Source organism: Gavialis gangeticus, unplaced genomic scaffold, assembly GCF_001723915.1.
Source record: "Gavialis gangeticus isolate Ggan-Ray unplaced genomic scaffold, GavGan_comp1, whole genome shotgun sequence".
In the NCBI taxonomy this organism is placed as follows: Eukaryota; Metazoa; Chordata; order Crocodylia; family Gavialidae; genus Gavialis; species Gavialis gangeticus.
The window spans coordinates 14,512,573-14,527,618 of NW_017729029.1; the positions used below are offsets into that span (position 1 = coordinate 14,512,573).

General features: G+C 45.1%; 1 protein-coding gene across 2 annotated transcripts; it reads right to left on the minus strand.

Moving 5' to 3' along the window:
* Positions 1-1,587: 1,587 nt before the first annotated feature.
* MOSPD1 (motile sperm domain containing 1) lies at positions 1,588-15,040 on the minus strand. 2 transcript variants are annotated; one of them, XM_019521301.1, is made up of 6 exons: positions 14,984-15,040; positions 14,565-14,820; positions 14,309-14,384; positions 10,020-10,243; positions 5,334-5,495; positions 1,588-2,154 (listed from the first exon to the last, which is right to left on the minus strand). In XM_019521301.1, the coding sequence occupies exons 2-6, from the start codon at positions 14,716-14,718 to the stop codon at positions 2,123-2,125; spliced, it is 648 nt and encodes a 215-aa protein (XP_019376846.1). In that variant the 5' UTR covers positions 14,719-14,820; positions 14,984-15,040; the 3' UTR covers positions 1,588-2,122. The 2 variants fall into 2 exon arrangements, with proteins under 2 accessions (XP_019376846.1, XP_019376847.1); XM_019521302.1 differs by lacking the exons at positions 1,588-2,154; positions 5,334-5,495 and adding an exon at positions 9,014-9,525.
* Positions 15,041-15,046: the final 6 nt, after the last annotated feature.

Genomic DNA, 15,046 nt, shown 5'->3' on the forward strand with positions numbered 1-15,046 from the left:
TTTTTTTTTTTTTTTTTAGCACAACTATATGTATCCTTCCTTGATAAGAAATGCTGGTAGTGCACATTTCTTTTTCAGTCGTGGAATTTCCTTATGTCCTGCCTCATCACACTTAATTCCTCATGCACTCGCATCTGACAACCTGGCTAGCGCTGAAGCCTTGTTTCTGTGCTAGCAAACAAATGGAGATAGAGGGGTTTTGTTTGTACAGCGCCTAGCAGAGTGACTGGACTCCACTGCTCCAGCGATGCAAATGAGCATCGTGCATGTTTCACTGGTACTAACTCATCAGTCACAGACTGGATAAAAACAGCTTGTACACTTCCGAGGTAGCCACCGCAGGGTAGCAGAACGTGAAAACATGGGCTTTTCATACCTAGTAGAAACCACATGTGCAGTTCCTTTCCCCTGATGGCCTCTCCCCATTTTTTACCAAGGGATGGTAGAAGAGGAGCTTGTTACCTCTAGAAAAGAAGAGCTAAGATGCGAAGCGAATTGTGAGGGGCTTCCTGAACATGAAGGAGGGATGCAACTCTACTGAGTCAAAGCATGGAAGGAGCTAAACTGTCTCTGCCTGGTGAGGCACCCCAAGGAGGGCACTGCAAAATGCCTCGTGATCTGGGAGGCTTCCTGAAAAGGTTAATGTGGGTGTGAAGGTGCCCTCAGTGCCTGACCCTGCCGGAAGGCGCATGTTCTCAGCCTTTGCTGGAGTTAAACTATCGTGTTGCTTGACTTGCCCTATGAAGCACCACCAATAGTGTTTAGCTATAGCCGACTATCCAGCACAGCTCTGGGCTGGGTTCTTCCAGTTTGGCGCAGTTTTTAAGCAACTTATTCCCACCTGGTCTTTCCCTGCCCACTTAGGTATTAAACAGAAAGGTGACCCAGAATGCACAGAGGGAAAGCAGGTTTAATTTCCAGAGCACGTTCTATGCATAGCTCGAAGCGTGTGTGTGTCAATCATCCGTAAATAAATAACAGAGGATTTGTGCAAAAAAACCCAAATGCAGCAATGTGGGGCCCTAGGTAGGGAGCTAAGGCTTTCATTTTTGACTAGCAAAATGCTGTCCAGAGGGACTGTCATGCAGAAGGACAGCCAGCAGAAGAGGCAGGGTAGGGATTCCTCCCAAATGCAAAACTTAAGCTGAACTTCAGCTTGTCCTTTCTTGAAAAAAAACACCTGAAGTATATTACTTGATAGATGTGCACATAGAGGACTCTGGCTCTGCTGTACATACTACACTCATCACCAGTGGGGAAAAAAAGTGTTGGTTTATTTTCCCTTTTAGCGTGAGAGTTCTGGACACTTGAGTTTTCTCTTGCCGAGTGTTGGGCAAATCCCTTGTTTTAGTAGTGAGGCAAGAGTTTTTGTGGGTGATATCCTTTTATTGGACCAGCTGCATGGTTGGGACAGATTCTTTGTTTTATTTGTACGTTACATTCATTTACCAGAGAGGGTCTAAGTACAAAAATGTCTCACGAGTTACAGCCGTGATGCAAAAAAGGTGTCTGGTAGAAACAGACTCCACAGTTAACAGCCCGAAGATTTGTGTTACAGAGGAAAGGAATTTGAGAACAAAATACTTCTTCACCTGAACGTCACACTGTTTATTTCACAGTTCTCAGCAATGGAATCTTAAATTCAGTCTTCAATGCTCAGTCATGTGCAAATTCTGGTATTTATACATCAACTGTTAAATACCCGCCACCTCCCCACACCAAGAATATTTACAAGCATGGAATGAACAAACAAGCCTTTTGGCTGGGATAATTTGCTTTTATAGTGATCAAACACTGATGTGAACATGGATTTAAAATAACAAATGTTGCTTTAATAAGTCTCTTTTGTACAGGAAGAGTAGATATAAAAGTTTTTTCAAATTCGTTTCACAGGTATCGCCAAACATCTCATAGCTGTCTGTAACGGAAGCACTGACAAGTGCTTGAGTCTTCCGTTTATTACACAGAGTTAAAATATATTACACTTTAGAGAGTAAATGTAAATCGCTGAATGTTTTTTCTTTCTAGCATCTTAATGTGCCAAATGGGAGTAAAAGGCAGTCCACATTCATGATGTGAATACAAAGTACGGCAAGGTTTCGACTTCCTATTATATCATTGCTCATGTTCTCAAAATAACCATGGTGATGAGACCTGAAAGATAAGAATGGGAGAACAAGACAACTGTCATTTTGGCTTTCCTCAATCAAATATTGAAAGTAGATGCTGAGCCAGCTGTCTGTCCCAAGCTGAGAGAACCTGTCTAAAATTTAATTTTGACATATGCTTCCCTTGAATGTAGCAATGAAGCGGCTTTCTCAAAAATCCCTCAAACAGTTTGCAAGGGTGTTTTTAGATATTGGCTACGAAGAACTAATCGGGTCTTGATCACTTAACAGGAATACACCTGTAGTCACTGAATTGTAGATGCCCTGGATAGTCTGAACAGTTGTGGGTCAGTCTGAATGGCTGTCCCATTTCAATTCGATTCAGTTCAGATGCTCTCTATTTCTGCAGGTCCAGAACCTAGCGCAGCGGGGCACCAATCCTGTATGGGGCTCTGGAGCCCACCATCATAGGACTGTTACTGGCACCAGCTGAGTAAAAGGTTAGAGAAAAGCTGTTCTTGTTTCTGCCTTGTAGCACCATTGTCCAAAGTTGGACCTCTTGTTTAGGCAGTTTGACTCCTGTCTCCTGCCACTGCTCAAGCGGTGTGGGGAGCATCCTTTGGACCCTTTCCCCAGGATCTCCAAGGGGCGTATAAACAGCAGAGCTGCACTGAAAGAGGGGACATGTTCAAATGTCAGGCCCTTGGCTGTACCTGCTGCCTCGTTCATTCTTGGCAGGGAGCAGGAAGCCTGAGCTGATGGTCTGGGGACATGTGCTGTGAAGCGCGTTGTCACGCTTGGTTTTTTAGAAAGAAGTTCTTGGGCAGATATCCGGGAAGCTTTCCCTGCCTCCTGCTGCATGGACATTATACTGCTGCTGTTACTCCTGACCCCAGGGTGAAACAGCTAAGGGGGGAACCTCAGGCAGGCTGAGTGATTCTTCTTTTGCCTGGGTCAGTTGCTTGCCCCTTACTCCCCTTCTGCTTCCAAACCTGGAGTAGATAATGTGGAGGAAGGGCACCACCACCTTGCCTTACACTGGGGCAAACTGCAAGTGGCAGTAACAATGGATGCTGGTCCCAAGTGTTCAAGGGAGATAGGGGGCTCCCTGAATCACGTGTACAGTGAAACAGCCACACTCCCCCTGATTTGGCACATCTTTCTGGTAGAATCCACAACTAATTAGCCATGAGACTACTACTACTCTGTGATTTCTGCTACAAAGGGAGAAAGGATGTGTGAAAGTCTGCCAGGTCATCTTGAGTCCCAGCGTCGCATAAAGTTAAAAGTGAGTTATCCAGATCTTTCAAAACCTTTGTTTTTCCTCAGCATAGGGGATGTAAGCACTCTTGCCTTTTACCCTCACACTCTTCAGCCTGAATCCAAAAGGATCACAATAGAAATGAATGTGCTGGTCTTAAATGAGTTAATCATGGAGCAGGTCCTGAGCTACTTTTCCCTTTTGAACATACCATCCATTCAGAAACCTGCACTGGTTCTTCATGCTATGGCAAGTTCAAGCAAAGTCAAGAGGACCAAAAGCAGAACAAACCTCAGCTCAGGTTATTTAAATCACTAAGCAAGAGCAGCAAATGGGCTTGGTAAAAAGCCTGAGGCAGGTAAGCCATGTGTCCAGAGACATCTAGCCTATAACGGTAACCCATTTTTAACTTCTTCCACTCGCCTTCCCCAGTGCCAATTCACCCCCTTTACTGTGTGGGGTTACTTGGAGAGAGAGAGACCATCCCACGCAGGGCAACTGACTGATGTTCTGGACGAGTGAGGGAAGTGTGTTTCAGAGAAGAAATCTTTTCTGTGCATCTGAGAACACCCAATACAGGCGAACCCTTGCCATTTGCGGGGGAGATGTTCCCGTGGTCCCTGAGAATAGCAAAATCTGCGAATAGGGCACTGCATTCGTGAAAGCAGTGCCCCTGGGGGGGGCACAGTTTTGGTGGCGACAGTGGGAGCCTGGCGGCAGCAAGCACAAAGCTCCCAAGGAGCTCCAGTAAGTGTTTTAAAGTGTATTTAACATGTGGGTTTGGCATTTGCAAAGATTTGAAACCATGAATGCTGAACCCGTGAATACCAAGGGTTTGCTGTACTTGGATGCTACCATCTAGGGATTATTGGGAAACCCCACCCACAAATACACCCAGAAGCAAGATAGTAAAACTGTCTGCAAAATCCATCACTATCCTCCCCCTTTGAATGCTATATTTTGCGCAGCTGTAGCTTCCGAGTGGTTTTCAAAGATGTAATGTGTTGCAATTGTCTAACCTAGAAGTCACAAAATCAAGGAACACTATGGCAAAGTCCAGGACTGGAAAGCAACCGCCATAGCCAAGATGAGTTCAACCACCCCCAATACTGCAGGCTTACTTGGATGTAGCATAGCCAGACCCCCTCGGCAAAGAGTGCAGGAGCCATTCCCAGCAACTCCCATGACTAAAAGCTAGGATAAACAGAGGCAGTGCTTTGCATCTGCCTTTTTTTTTTGGTTGGAGAGATGGGATTACAAGAGGCAACAGAGGATGAATGAACTTTGGTTCTGCAGTGGAGGGGCCTTTCAGTGGAGCTGCCCCAGTAGATAATCAACAGGAAGCAGCAAAATATTTCAATCATTTCCTCTGACAAATGATTGTAGCTTCTGCAGAATCAGTTATGTGAAGGTGGAGCTGGCACCAGCCTTGCTAGCCTCTGGGTCAGAGGATTAGCTAAGACAAGTGTTTCTCAACCTGTGGGTCACAAGAATATATGAAAAGGTCGCAAGCAAAGTTTAAAAATAGATTCTCCTTTAAAGGAGAAAAACATGGGAAACTGTGGCTTTTCTCTTGCGGACTGGCAGAGATGCAGCCTGCAAGGGGCTCCTCATGTGTTGTCCCTCCCGCATACACCCAGGGGCTGAGGGCAGTGGGTTAGGACTTGAGCACTGATGTTTACAAATGGGTCCTGGTACTAAAAAGGTTGAGAACCACTGAGCTAGGACATTTGTTTTGAACACTAACAGGAATACCAGCAAATCTTACTGCAGCGCACTCTAAATACAACTGGAGACCAACAAAAAAAGTACAACAAAATAAAACTCCAGTCCTGGCCTCCTGTCCTGAGACTTTTGAATACATCTTCTGAAACACATAGTGAATTCTAGAGCAGTTTCTTTGGGCTGACCGTTGGTGTCCCAAACAGATTAAAAAAAAAAAAGACCTTTTCCAACTCACTTACCTAAAACATAAGCAGCTACTAGCTTTTGATTCACACTTAAGTGGAGGTAGAGAGGCACCAAGGATTCCACTTCTCCCAAGGTAGGGAGCATTAGTGCCGCAATGCACACTATTCCCAGGAAGACGGTAAGTAAACTAGGTCCCGCAGAGGCAGTTCTGTTTTCTGTAAGAGGAAATGGCAGTCACAGTAATGAGCATTTATATTTTAAATGGAAAAACATTTACGCTGCAGGTCTGTGGCTGAAGCCAGGCAAGAGCCTGCCAAACCTAAAGAGACTGCAGTTATCCTGCCTGTCTGCTCACTGCTTTTCCCTGTTTCTCCAGCTCTGCTGGGAGTCGCACTAATACTCTAAGCATCAACCCACTCTCAAGCATCTACAATGAGAGACTGCGGGACCTGAACCTGTTCAACCTTCACAAGCAAAGGCTGAGGGGGGACCTGGTGATCATCTATAAACTCACTAGGGGGGACCAGAAGGGTTTGGGAGAGACCTTGTTTCCCCGAGCACCGCCTGGCGTAACAAGGAATAACGGCCAGAAGTTGTTGGAGAGGAGGTTTAGATTAGACATCCGTAAGAACTACTTCAGTCAGGGCGGCTAAGATCTGGAACCAACTTCTAAGGGAAGCGGTGCTGGCTCCTACCCTAGGAGTCTTTAAGAGGAGGCTTGATGCCTACCTGGGTGGGATCATTTGAGCCCAGTTTTTTCTCCTGCCCAGGCAGGGGGTCGGACTTGAAGATCTACAAGGTCCCTTCCGACCCCACTTCTCTGATCTTTCTTCAAGAAAGACAGTTACAAGATTTCTCCCTATCCCTCCATTTCCTTGGCCCCAACCTACAAATTGCACTAGTTTGGGGTGTGAAGTCTTCTGGCCTGTGCCAGGATTAGAGCCCATGGTACTGCTCTATAATTACTACAGAGCTGGGAAACCACATGTTCCCTTGCATAAAGCATTTGTTTCCAGCCCTGGTAGATTAAGATACCAGCATTAAAATCCTAGCATTGTTTTACAGCTGTTATTTCTGATGAGCAGAGAGGTAGTTAGCTGTGTTTCCCTGAAGTCAGGCAGAAGCTAGGGTAGAGATGCACCTTGCAGACTAACCAAATAAGAGGCATAAGCTTTTGTGAGCCTGAGCTCACTTTGTCAGGTGCTGCACTTGAGCAAATGCACTTTGCTGGATACAATTTGTCTTTCCATCAAATGCGTGTGGAGTTGTAAAGCAGCCTGCCTTTACAAAACCAGAGAGAAGGAATACAGCCCTAATACCTTAGTTAAGCTCCTCTTACCCCATGGTTTCCCCTAAAATGTGTGGCATGGACAAAATACATTGTGTAACATAAAAATGAGATCAGCACTCATTCAGGTGCGACATGCAAAACTGGCTCAGGGATTTGTATGTGGCCCATTTAACCTAAATAATATTACTATAACCTTTAAACAGTAGGTCCACACAGCCCTGTGTTGTTGGGTTACTATTTCTTTAATATGACAGGTAAGACTTCACCATTGTAGACCAGCTTGTGAATGTGAAGACAAAAGTACAAATTCAGCACATATGTGAATTGCTGCAAAGAAGCAATCCTACTAAAAATACTGCAAAATGACTCGACAGCAATAAGGCAGTTTTCTGGTTGAGACAAGGGAGTAAACACTATTGCCAGCGCTTCATGCAGTTTTCCACTACAGCTCCCTTCCCCTTGGAAAACTGTAAGATGATTGTTATGTTCTCTTTATGAAGCTCCTGATGTTACCACTGAAAGTAATGATGGGAATGGGGAAACATTCAGGTGTCTTGATTTGCTTCATTACCACTTGAGAAATCAATTACTAGTAACAAATGCAAGAGGAGACAAACACTTTGTATGATCCTCCCCACCCCCCATTAAAGGAATTGTTTACAGTTTTTGTTGTGTGACATCATTAATTCCAAAAATTAGTATATCAAGGAATACCACAGTATTGAAAAGCTCTGGTAGTTTAAAGAAAGGAGGCAACTGCAATCCTAAATCAAGTAGTTCAGTTGGACTCTCAGCTGCAAAGGGGCTAGGTACCATGTTCACATAGACATGCACATGCACAAATTGTAATTAGCACCCGTTAGCTGCTGATGGGGTTCCACAGATCCACACTAGAGCCAGCAATCAATCTTAAGGACAACACCTACACCCTGATCTACGGACGTGACAGAAGATTAAGCAGTAGCAATGGGCAGGTTAACAACTGTATTGTTTGCATGCAGGTGTCCCCATGAGGGAGGACTTTGTATTACTGTCATCTGCACCCTAGTCACTTTGAGACCAGATGACTGCAGCATGCTGTACGTAAGGCCTACACTGGACAGTCACCCGGACATCGAAGCTGGCACAGAATGCTGCAAACCACTTGGTAAGTGGAACATTTTGCTCCCTTGCCTGCACTATTGGGTCCTAAGTGAAGTTCAAGGTATTTGATGTTGACCTACAAAGCCCTAAATGATTTAAAGCCTGACCACCTCCCTCCCTGTGCTACCAGAGCTGAGATTGGCTGAAGCTCTAGAGTTGATAGCTCTTTGGTACGAAAATGGGGAAAGCTAATTGGGTGTTTTCTACGGGAGCTTCACAGCTTTGGAATTCACTTGTTCACTTGGTCCAATGTCACTTGAAACCAATGCCTTTCAGTGCCTCTACAAACTCATCTCTGCTGAGCCTACTGAAAACAGGGAAGGGTGATAGGGACTGTAAGTGTTAGGGACTGCTTAAGGGTGGGGTGGAAGACGAGCTGGGGGTTGTGTGGGTCGGTGCTGAATTCCACTGTTATTCTCTGAGGGCGGTGTTTCTGTGGTATTGCTACTGCCATGTCTGAGTGCTTGAACAAAACTACTGGGGAACAGAGAACCTCAATCATTCGGTCAGGCTCCATCTGCCCTTGGCACCGCCAGGGAGTCAGCAAAGACTCCATGAGCCTCCCAGATCCTGTAGTTGTGGCGGTGCTGGTGACATGGTGGGTCTCTGTTTAATATGAGGCTTATGAACTAGTCACGACCAGACGTTGCTGCTCTGCGAATATACTGCACTACCTTTTTTGTCACTGGTATATTAATACCCAAAAGTGCTGTACGTAGAAGCTTAGACTCTGTTAGCATTTAGCCAAGATTTATATCCAGTTCCTAAACTGCAGTTCCGAGGGCACTTTCTAAGGGTCCTTGTTCTGTCAACACTCAACTTTGTGATTCTCAGAGGGACATGGCAATGCTGGTCTTATTATAAACATACGAATCAACTGATTGCATGCCCACGCTGGGCTGTACCTCTCTGTGCCCCGGGTCTGGTAAGCAGACAAGGAACTTAAAAGGTAAGATTCCTCCAGGTAGGAGTCATTAACCTGGGTAAGTCTACTGTAGCTGGTACCAGATTTTTCAGAGGAAAAGGCAAGAAACCATGTGCTGATCAAAGCAGTCTCTTCCTAACCTCTGTCATTTAGCAGTTGACTTACCTCCTGAGGCACAAGGGATCACAGAGGTGCCTCGAGTCAATGGTAACACTTCAAGGCCCTAATCCCTTATCTGTTCTTTTATGCTGTAACATATCACAACAGATATTGACTTTATTTCTATAAATATTTGTTTTTAATTCTAGTAAGAGGTGTTCTACTGAAAAGCGCAATTGCCCTTGCCAGTTTGGATCCCATAAGAATCATGTAATTTTTTTTTGTAATAAAAGTAACCCTGTATGAATTTGTGGTTCTGCAAGCTGCCTCCCTGCTATCCCAAGCCAACTAGGTAGTTCATGCCTCAGCATTGGCTGGCCATGCATCTCCTTTCTCTCCTCCTGTAACTAGTCCTTGTGGGTGTATTTTTCTGTGCATTTAAAGGAGATGAATGACTATGACCCATCAGTAGCGGCACTTGTGGGAGATGTCTTCGCCATGTCTGGTGTTGCTCAAGGATTAAAGTTTTGGGACAAACAAGGGTGAATGCAGACAGGGAGGCTGAGGGAATAAGTAACCTTTAAGGCTATGGTCCTATTCTCTGCGACCAAAATGCTTACTGAAGCCAGTGGGTAGAGCGTAGGACTGAACCTTTTAAGGCACAGTACATAAAATGTGAGTGTGCCTTAGTTGTTTTTAAGTCTCATCTGATTAGAGAGGACAGAAACAAGACTGGTGTAGTTCAGCCTCTGGAGCACCATCGTCATTCTGAATCCCAAGCATGCTCCTGAAAGAGCAAAAGGGAATGATTTGAAACAGGGCTGTCCAACTTCCCAGCAGCCAAGGGCCATACTCCCTGCAGGGTGCATCAGCAAAGGCTGCATTAGGGCAGACCACAGGCCCCTGAGCCTTGCATATGCCCCTGCAGCTGCATCATGCAGGGGCCTCCCTTTCCCCCCACTGCTGCACCACATGCCTGTGTGAGAACCCCCCTCACCCTCTGTGCCCTGTGCATCATTGTCCTGCCCTGGAGATGGAGGCAGGAAGTGGCAGCTGGAGGAGGTGGGGAGCCCAGAGTCCCTGAGGGAGCACTGGCCAAGCAGGAACCCAGGGACTGCAACTTACCCCCTTGCAGGTTGCATGAGGCCTGTGGCCCACCAGTTGGACAGCCCTGATTTTTTTTTTAAATATTTTTCTTAGAGTTTAGCCCCCTTTTCCCCGCAGCTATCTGAACTGCCTGATCTGAAAGTGAGAAGAGATTAGAAGTAAGGCTGTAACTACCTTGTTGACACAAAGTCTGCTCAAAGAAGATACTTTCAGCCAGGTGCTCTTTTATTCGCTTTTCCTCCTCTTCCTTTTGCTGCTGCTCCTTTGCAGATGGAAGGAGAGTGGCAATGACCTCTTTTCGCCCAAAAGCTTTCCTCTGGCTTTGCTCAGAGACTTGCAGACGGAATCTGTCTATCACACCATAGTGACAAGCCCGAACGTCTCTATGACGAATCACGCTGTAAAGAAAAAGTAGTCTTGGTTGTTATGCGTGTTCCTTGGGAAACGAAAATAATCACATCCACAATCAAGAGTCAGTACTGGGGATATGTTCCAAAGCAGCATGCGCTGCACGCAATGGGATGTTCACAGCTGGTGTAGACCTACCTGCACTACTTCCGGCACTACTCAGGTCATGCTGATGGTGCAGCTGTGGCAGCACAGATGGGCTGCCCAAGTATTCAGTCAGCTTCTCAAGCAGGCCTTACAACCTAGCATGAATGCCAGGCTGCTGTGGCTAGACTTCTTTGGCAGTACTCCAAGCTAACTAGTTTAAAGGTAGCCTTGGGTATATCTATAAGTGCAGTCCTATCTCCGGACACAACGTAGACTCATTCTAAGAGTTGCAGCTCGTGACAGTTCAATTTCAGTAAGTTTCTTCCCCATTCTCTGGGTGTCTCTCATGTGTTTGGTGTTGAACCCAGCACCTATGCTGAGTCCAATCACCTTTCAGAAGTCCTCAGTATGTGGGATTTAGGGTCAGAATTCTTCTGTACCTAGGACTGGTACCTGAAGTGGTACAGCTCTGTGGCACCTCATGTCAGAATCACACCCAGAATTAACTAAGATCTCAGTTAAATATAGCACCTCTTCCATCCCATCTATTTCAGATCCTTTAAATTGGGATCATAGAAAATGAAGGTTAGAAGGGCCCTGAGGAGGCTGCATCTAGTCCAACCCCCTGCTCAAAGCAGGACCAGCCCCAACTACATCATCCCAGACAAGGCTTTGTCTACCTGGGTCTTCAAAACATCCAAGAATGGAGATTCCACCACCTCTCTCTGGGTAACCTGTTCCAGTGCTTCACCACCCTCTTAGTGAGAGAGTTTTTTCTAATTTCCAACCTAAATCTCCCTTGCTGCAACTTGAGACCATTGCTCCTTGTTCTGTCATCTGTTACCACTGAGAATTAAGGCAGCCTCCACGCTTGCCTCCCCCACGTACTTACCATTCTTTATGTTCCTAGTGTTAAAAACCCCCTCTGTACTTAGCCACCATCCTAGGTTCTCTGGAGCAATGTCCTTCTCCTGGGTTAATATGCATGGCAACTCTTTTTTTCCAAAATGCAAGTCATTTACTTGAAAGGCAACTCCAACCTTTAGTGAGATACTACGAGCTACCAGGAGAAAATCCATATTAAGCCATTTAGCTCCTGCTTGGGTGCAGCCTGAAAGGTTTCAACCTAAAGCTGCAAACTCCTGAAAGGCTTCTAACTATCATGTCACTGAAAAGTGCTGTTTTTAATTCTGCCCCAGGGAACTGATCTCTTCAGTCCTATTAACCTACAGCTCAGGAAAAAGAAAGAAATGTCTTCATTTTAAACTGAATTGTAAGAAACTAGATTGCTTAAATTATTCTTAAAATAAAGTATGTGCATATAAGGAGTATGTAGTTTTAACAGAACATTCGTCAAGGAAAATAAGTGATAGAGGTACGAAATAGCTTGGATACTAAACCATAAGCTTGTTGAAACCTAGCAGGTTCAGCATAACCTTAAAAGCTAAAAAATTTACATGGGATGGTGTTTCATCAGCTAAATGCACCTTCAGCTAGACACCGCTGTCTGGTGAAGAGTGGTTTCCTGGACTGTGTAGACTCATAACTGATGAGGATTTGATCTTGTACTCCTAACTTGGACACTTCAGTTATGCCAGAACTGCAGGTTCAAAGCCATAACTTTTATTTTAGCACTTCTGTTTTGCTCTCCCATGTTTGCTGCTGCTGTTACCACACTTCTCAGCATTAACACAGCACAGTGTTATGTAAAGAATCTGATTATGAGCGCACACAGTTACTGTCAAGAAAACAGATGTTTCTCTGTAGAATATCCATTTATTTGGCAGATGGCCATACTTATATACTACTCCTAGCCTAGCAATAAACACAGTTCCAGGAAAGTTACCCATTCTGAGTCTATATTTATGGAGACAAGGCGGGTTTTGTTACTAGAAAAAAATATTATTGGAAGCTTACTAACAGAGGAGATTAACATTTGTCTAATATTATCTTAAATAAAATCTACCAGAAAGGGTCAGTTAGAGGTGAGAGTGATTCACTGAACTAAAGTAATGAGCATTTCATGCACTGATATGTTTTAATCCACTGGCGCTCAACCTCTAGCCTGTGGGTCTTCCCATGGGTCTGGAAATTTGATGGTGGGGGCGCAGTGGCTGCTTCCCTGTTGCCAAATTTTTGGACTTGTGGGGAATCTTGCGGGCCAGATGATGTGGCCCTGCATATGAGACTGTGCCAGTGCACAGCTGGACCCAGAGCATGGGGCAGGAAAGCTGAGCACCACTGTAATTATTTCAATTACACTGTCAGTGCGACTGTCCCAAGTCCCAATAATTTTTTTTTTTACTCTAATGAAGAGTTTTAAAACAGTTGCTCTCTGAATTTGAGCTGGAAAATGGTATTTGACTTGTCCCTTCAGTTTCCTAATTAATCTTGGTGAAATCAGTGCCTCACTCCCACACTGTCTCTTCTTATCATAGTGTCATTTGCAGTCTAAAAAACAGATCGTTCATTACAAACAGATCTTTTGTGAATGGTCTTTTTTGGCCAGAAAATCCAAAGGCTGCTTTGTAGAGTAAATACAAATCTAATTAGAAAGCCCAATTTTATTTATTTATTTTGGATACTTCAAGTTGTTGCCTAGAAGTCATGTAGGGCAGCTTAAACCTAATATAAGGAAGGTGAAAAATGTCAGGCTATTTGGCATAAATGAATATTCACCAATCTGTTCTGCCCTGAATTAGAGCAGCCTGTAACTGGAAGTACTTAAAACAGACAACAAGAACTATTCATATTTGGGGATTTTTATGGGCAAGTCTTAACTGATTATCAGCTCTTTTCTGTGAAAAAGTTGGGGCCTAAACACAGTAGCACATATATTATATGACCCAGGAAAAAGAGAGACAGCAGAATGTTACAAATTCTCTTTGCCACTCTGAAAATAAAACCAAAACAGAACAAAACAAAAATCCCAACCCCAGCAACCCCAGCTCTCTTCTTAGAAAAGATTGCATAAGTGAAGTACACTCGTGAGGCTCGCGTTACAAACACTTCTTTTTGTTCCAACAAACTCTCTGTTGCTGGCTGCACTTGTTAAATGCTACTTATGCACACAAATAAACACGAGTACCTCTCCTGCCATGAATTACAAATCCAGAAGCAGGCAGAACACAAAACTGTGAAGGTTTAATAGAAGAAACGGTAGATGCATCAAAATAAATATACTACATACATTGTGGGCTTGAGGATTCCTGATCACTGTGGCAATTACTGTTTTATCATAAAAAAAATGTCTCTTTTCATCAGTGCCACTTTGAAATTTGGGTGTAGGCTAACAGGGTATATGTAGCAGAGACACTGCCCTTGCCCTGTACACGCTAGCACCCACACCATAGTTTCATACTTGGTAGGGTTGGAAGGGGCCTGAGCAGATCATCAGGTCAGACTCTGCCATGGGCCAAAGTGTAGCTGTGTCACACACTGCGCTTGTGCCAAGAAGCTCCCTCTCTTACAGCTACGTTTCCAGCTTGAGGCGAGTGTGCAGCATGTGCAATCCAGCCTGGCACTGCATACATCAGGCAGACCTAACTAAGGTGGGAACCCACCTTTATAAGTTCAAGTATTTTGTCATCTTTGGCTAACCTGGATCCAAAAGCTGTTTCCATTAACGTTACGATATTCTAATAGTCCAAAAAGTGTGATTACAGTAGTAGGGAGTCCCTCAGAAGCTCTCTGTATGCCTGAAGAAAGGTGTTTGTACCCAGAACTTGGCAAAGAACCATTTTTCCAACTATTTAGTCAATTTAATAAAAGACATCACATCTACCCAAAGACCCTTGTCTGCCGGTGTCCAAGACGGCTACAACTGACAACCCTACAAGGGCTAGGAACACGGTTAAAAGATGCCTTTTGCATCACAAAGGGAGTTTCAATATAGAACAGGACAGGCTTGCTTTAGTTATGCAAATATGCTCGATTTAGGGGGAATGGGGCAAACTCTCCTTACTTACATATCCACACAACACTGAGGCTTCACAGCACCGGCAGCATCGACGACCGCGTATTTATTTGGAGTCGTGCAGAGAACTGGAAGGAAAAGGACACCGGCAGTCAGAGCGATGTTTAAAACACAGACAGTGGGGGGGGAGGGGGGGAAAGCAAAATCTGCCAAATCTGCATCAGACTGCGGGTTTTTGCATTACACAAGTCACAGTTAAACACGCTAGCCAAGTCACCCTGAAGTGAAGCCGAAGCTAAGGAACCCACCTTTGAATTTTAAGGCAAACTCATAGGGGTTATATAGAGTCAACACCTGTTTGTGTGTTGACTGGTCATCTGCGTAAAAGATCAGCTCTGTAGGAAACACAAAAACAGGAAGATTTCCTTCCACTAACTCCGGCTGCCTTTTGTGCTGCTGCATTGGCACCGCGTCCCCCTCGCTGCCGCTTCTGCGCCTTGGATCCGGGCCGGATCCCTCGCCAGCCACTCGGACGAAGCAGCAGCCTACAACGGCTCGGCCATCCTGCAAGAGAAAGGACACGGGATCGCGGCCGCTGTCGCCAATCCCCCGCGCCCCCTCACGCAGGGCACGGGCTCGTCGATCATTTCCACTAAATAAATAAATAAATAAATAAATATCCCTTTCAAATGTCTGTCGTTCTAGCCGGTTAAAAAACGGCACTGACCTGGGGAGAGGGGGATGGGCCTCGCCGGCCCGCAGGCTCCTCCGTCCCGCACAGGCGGCGGCG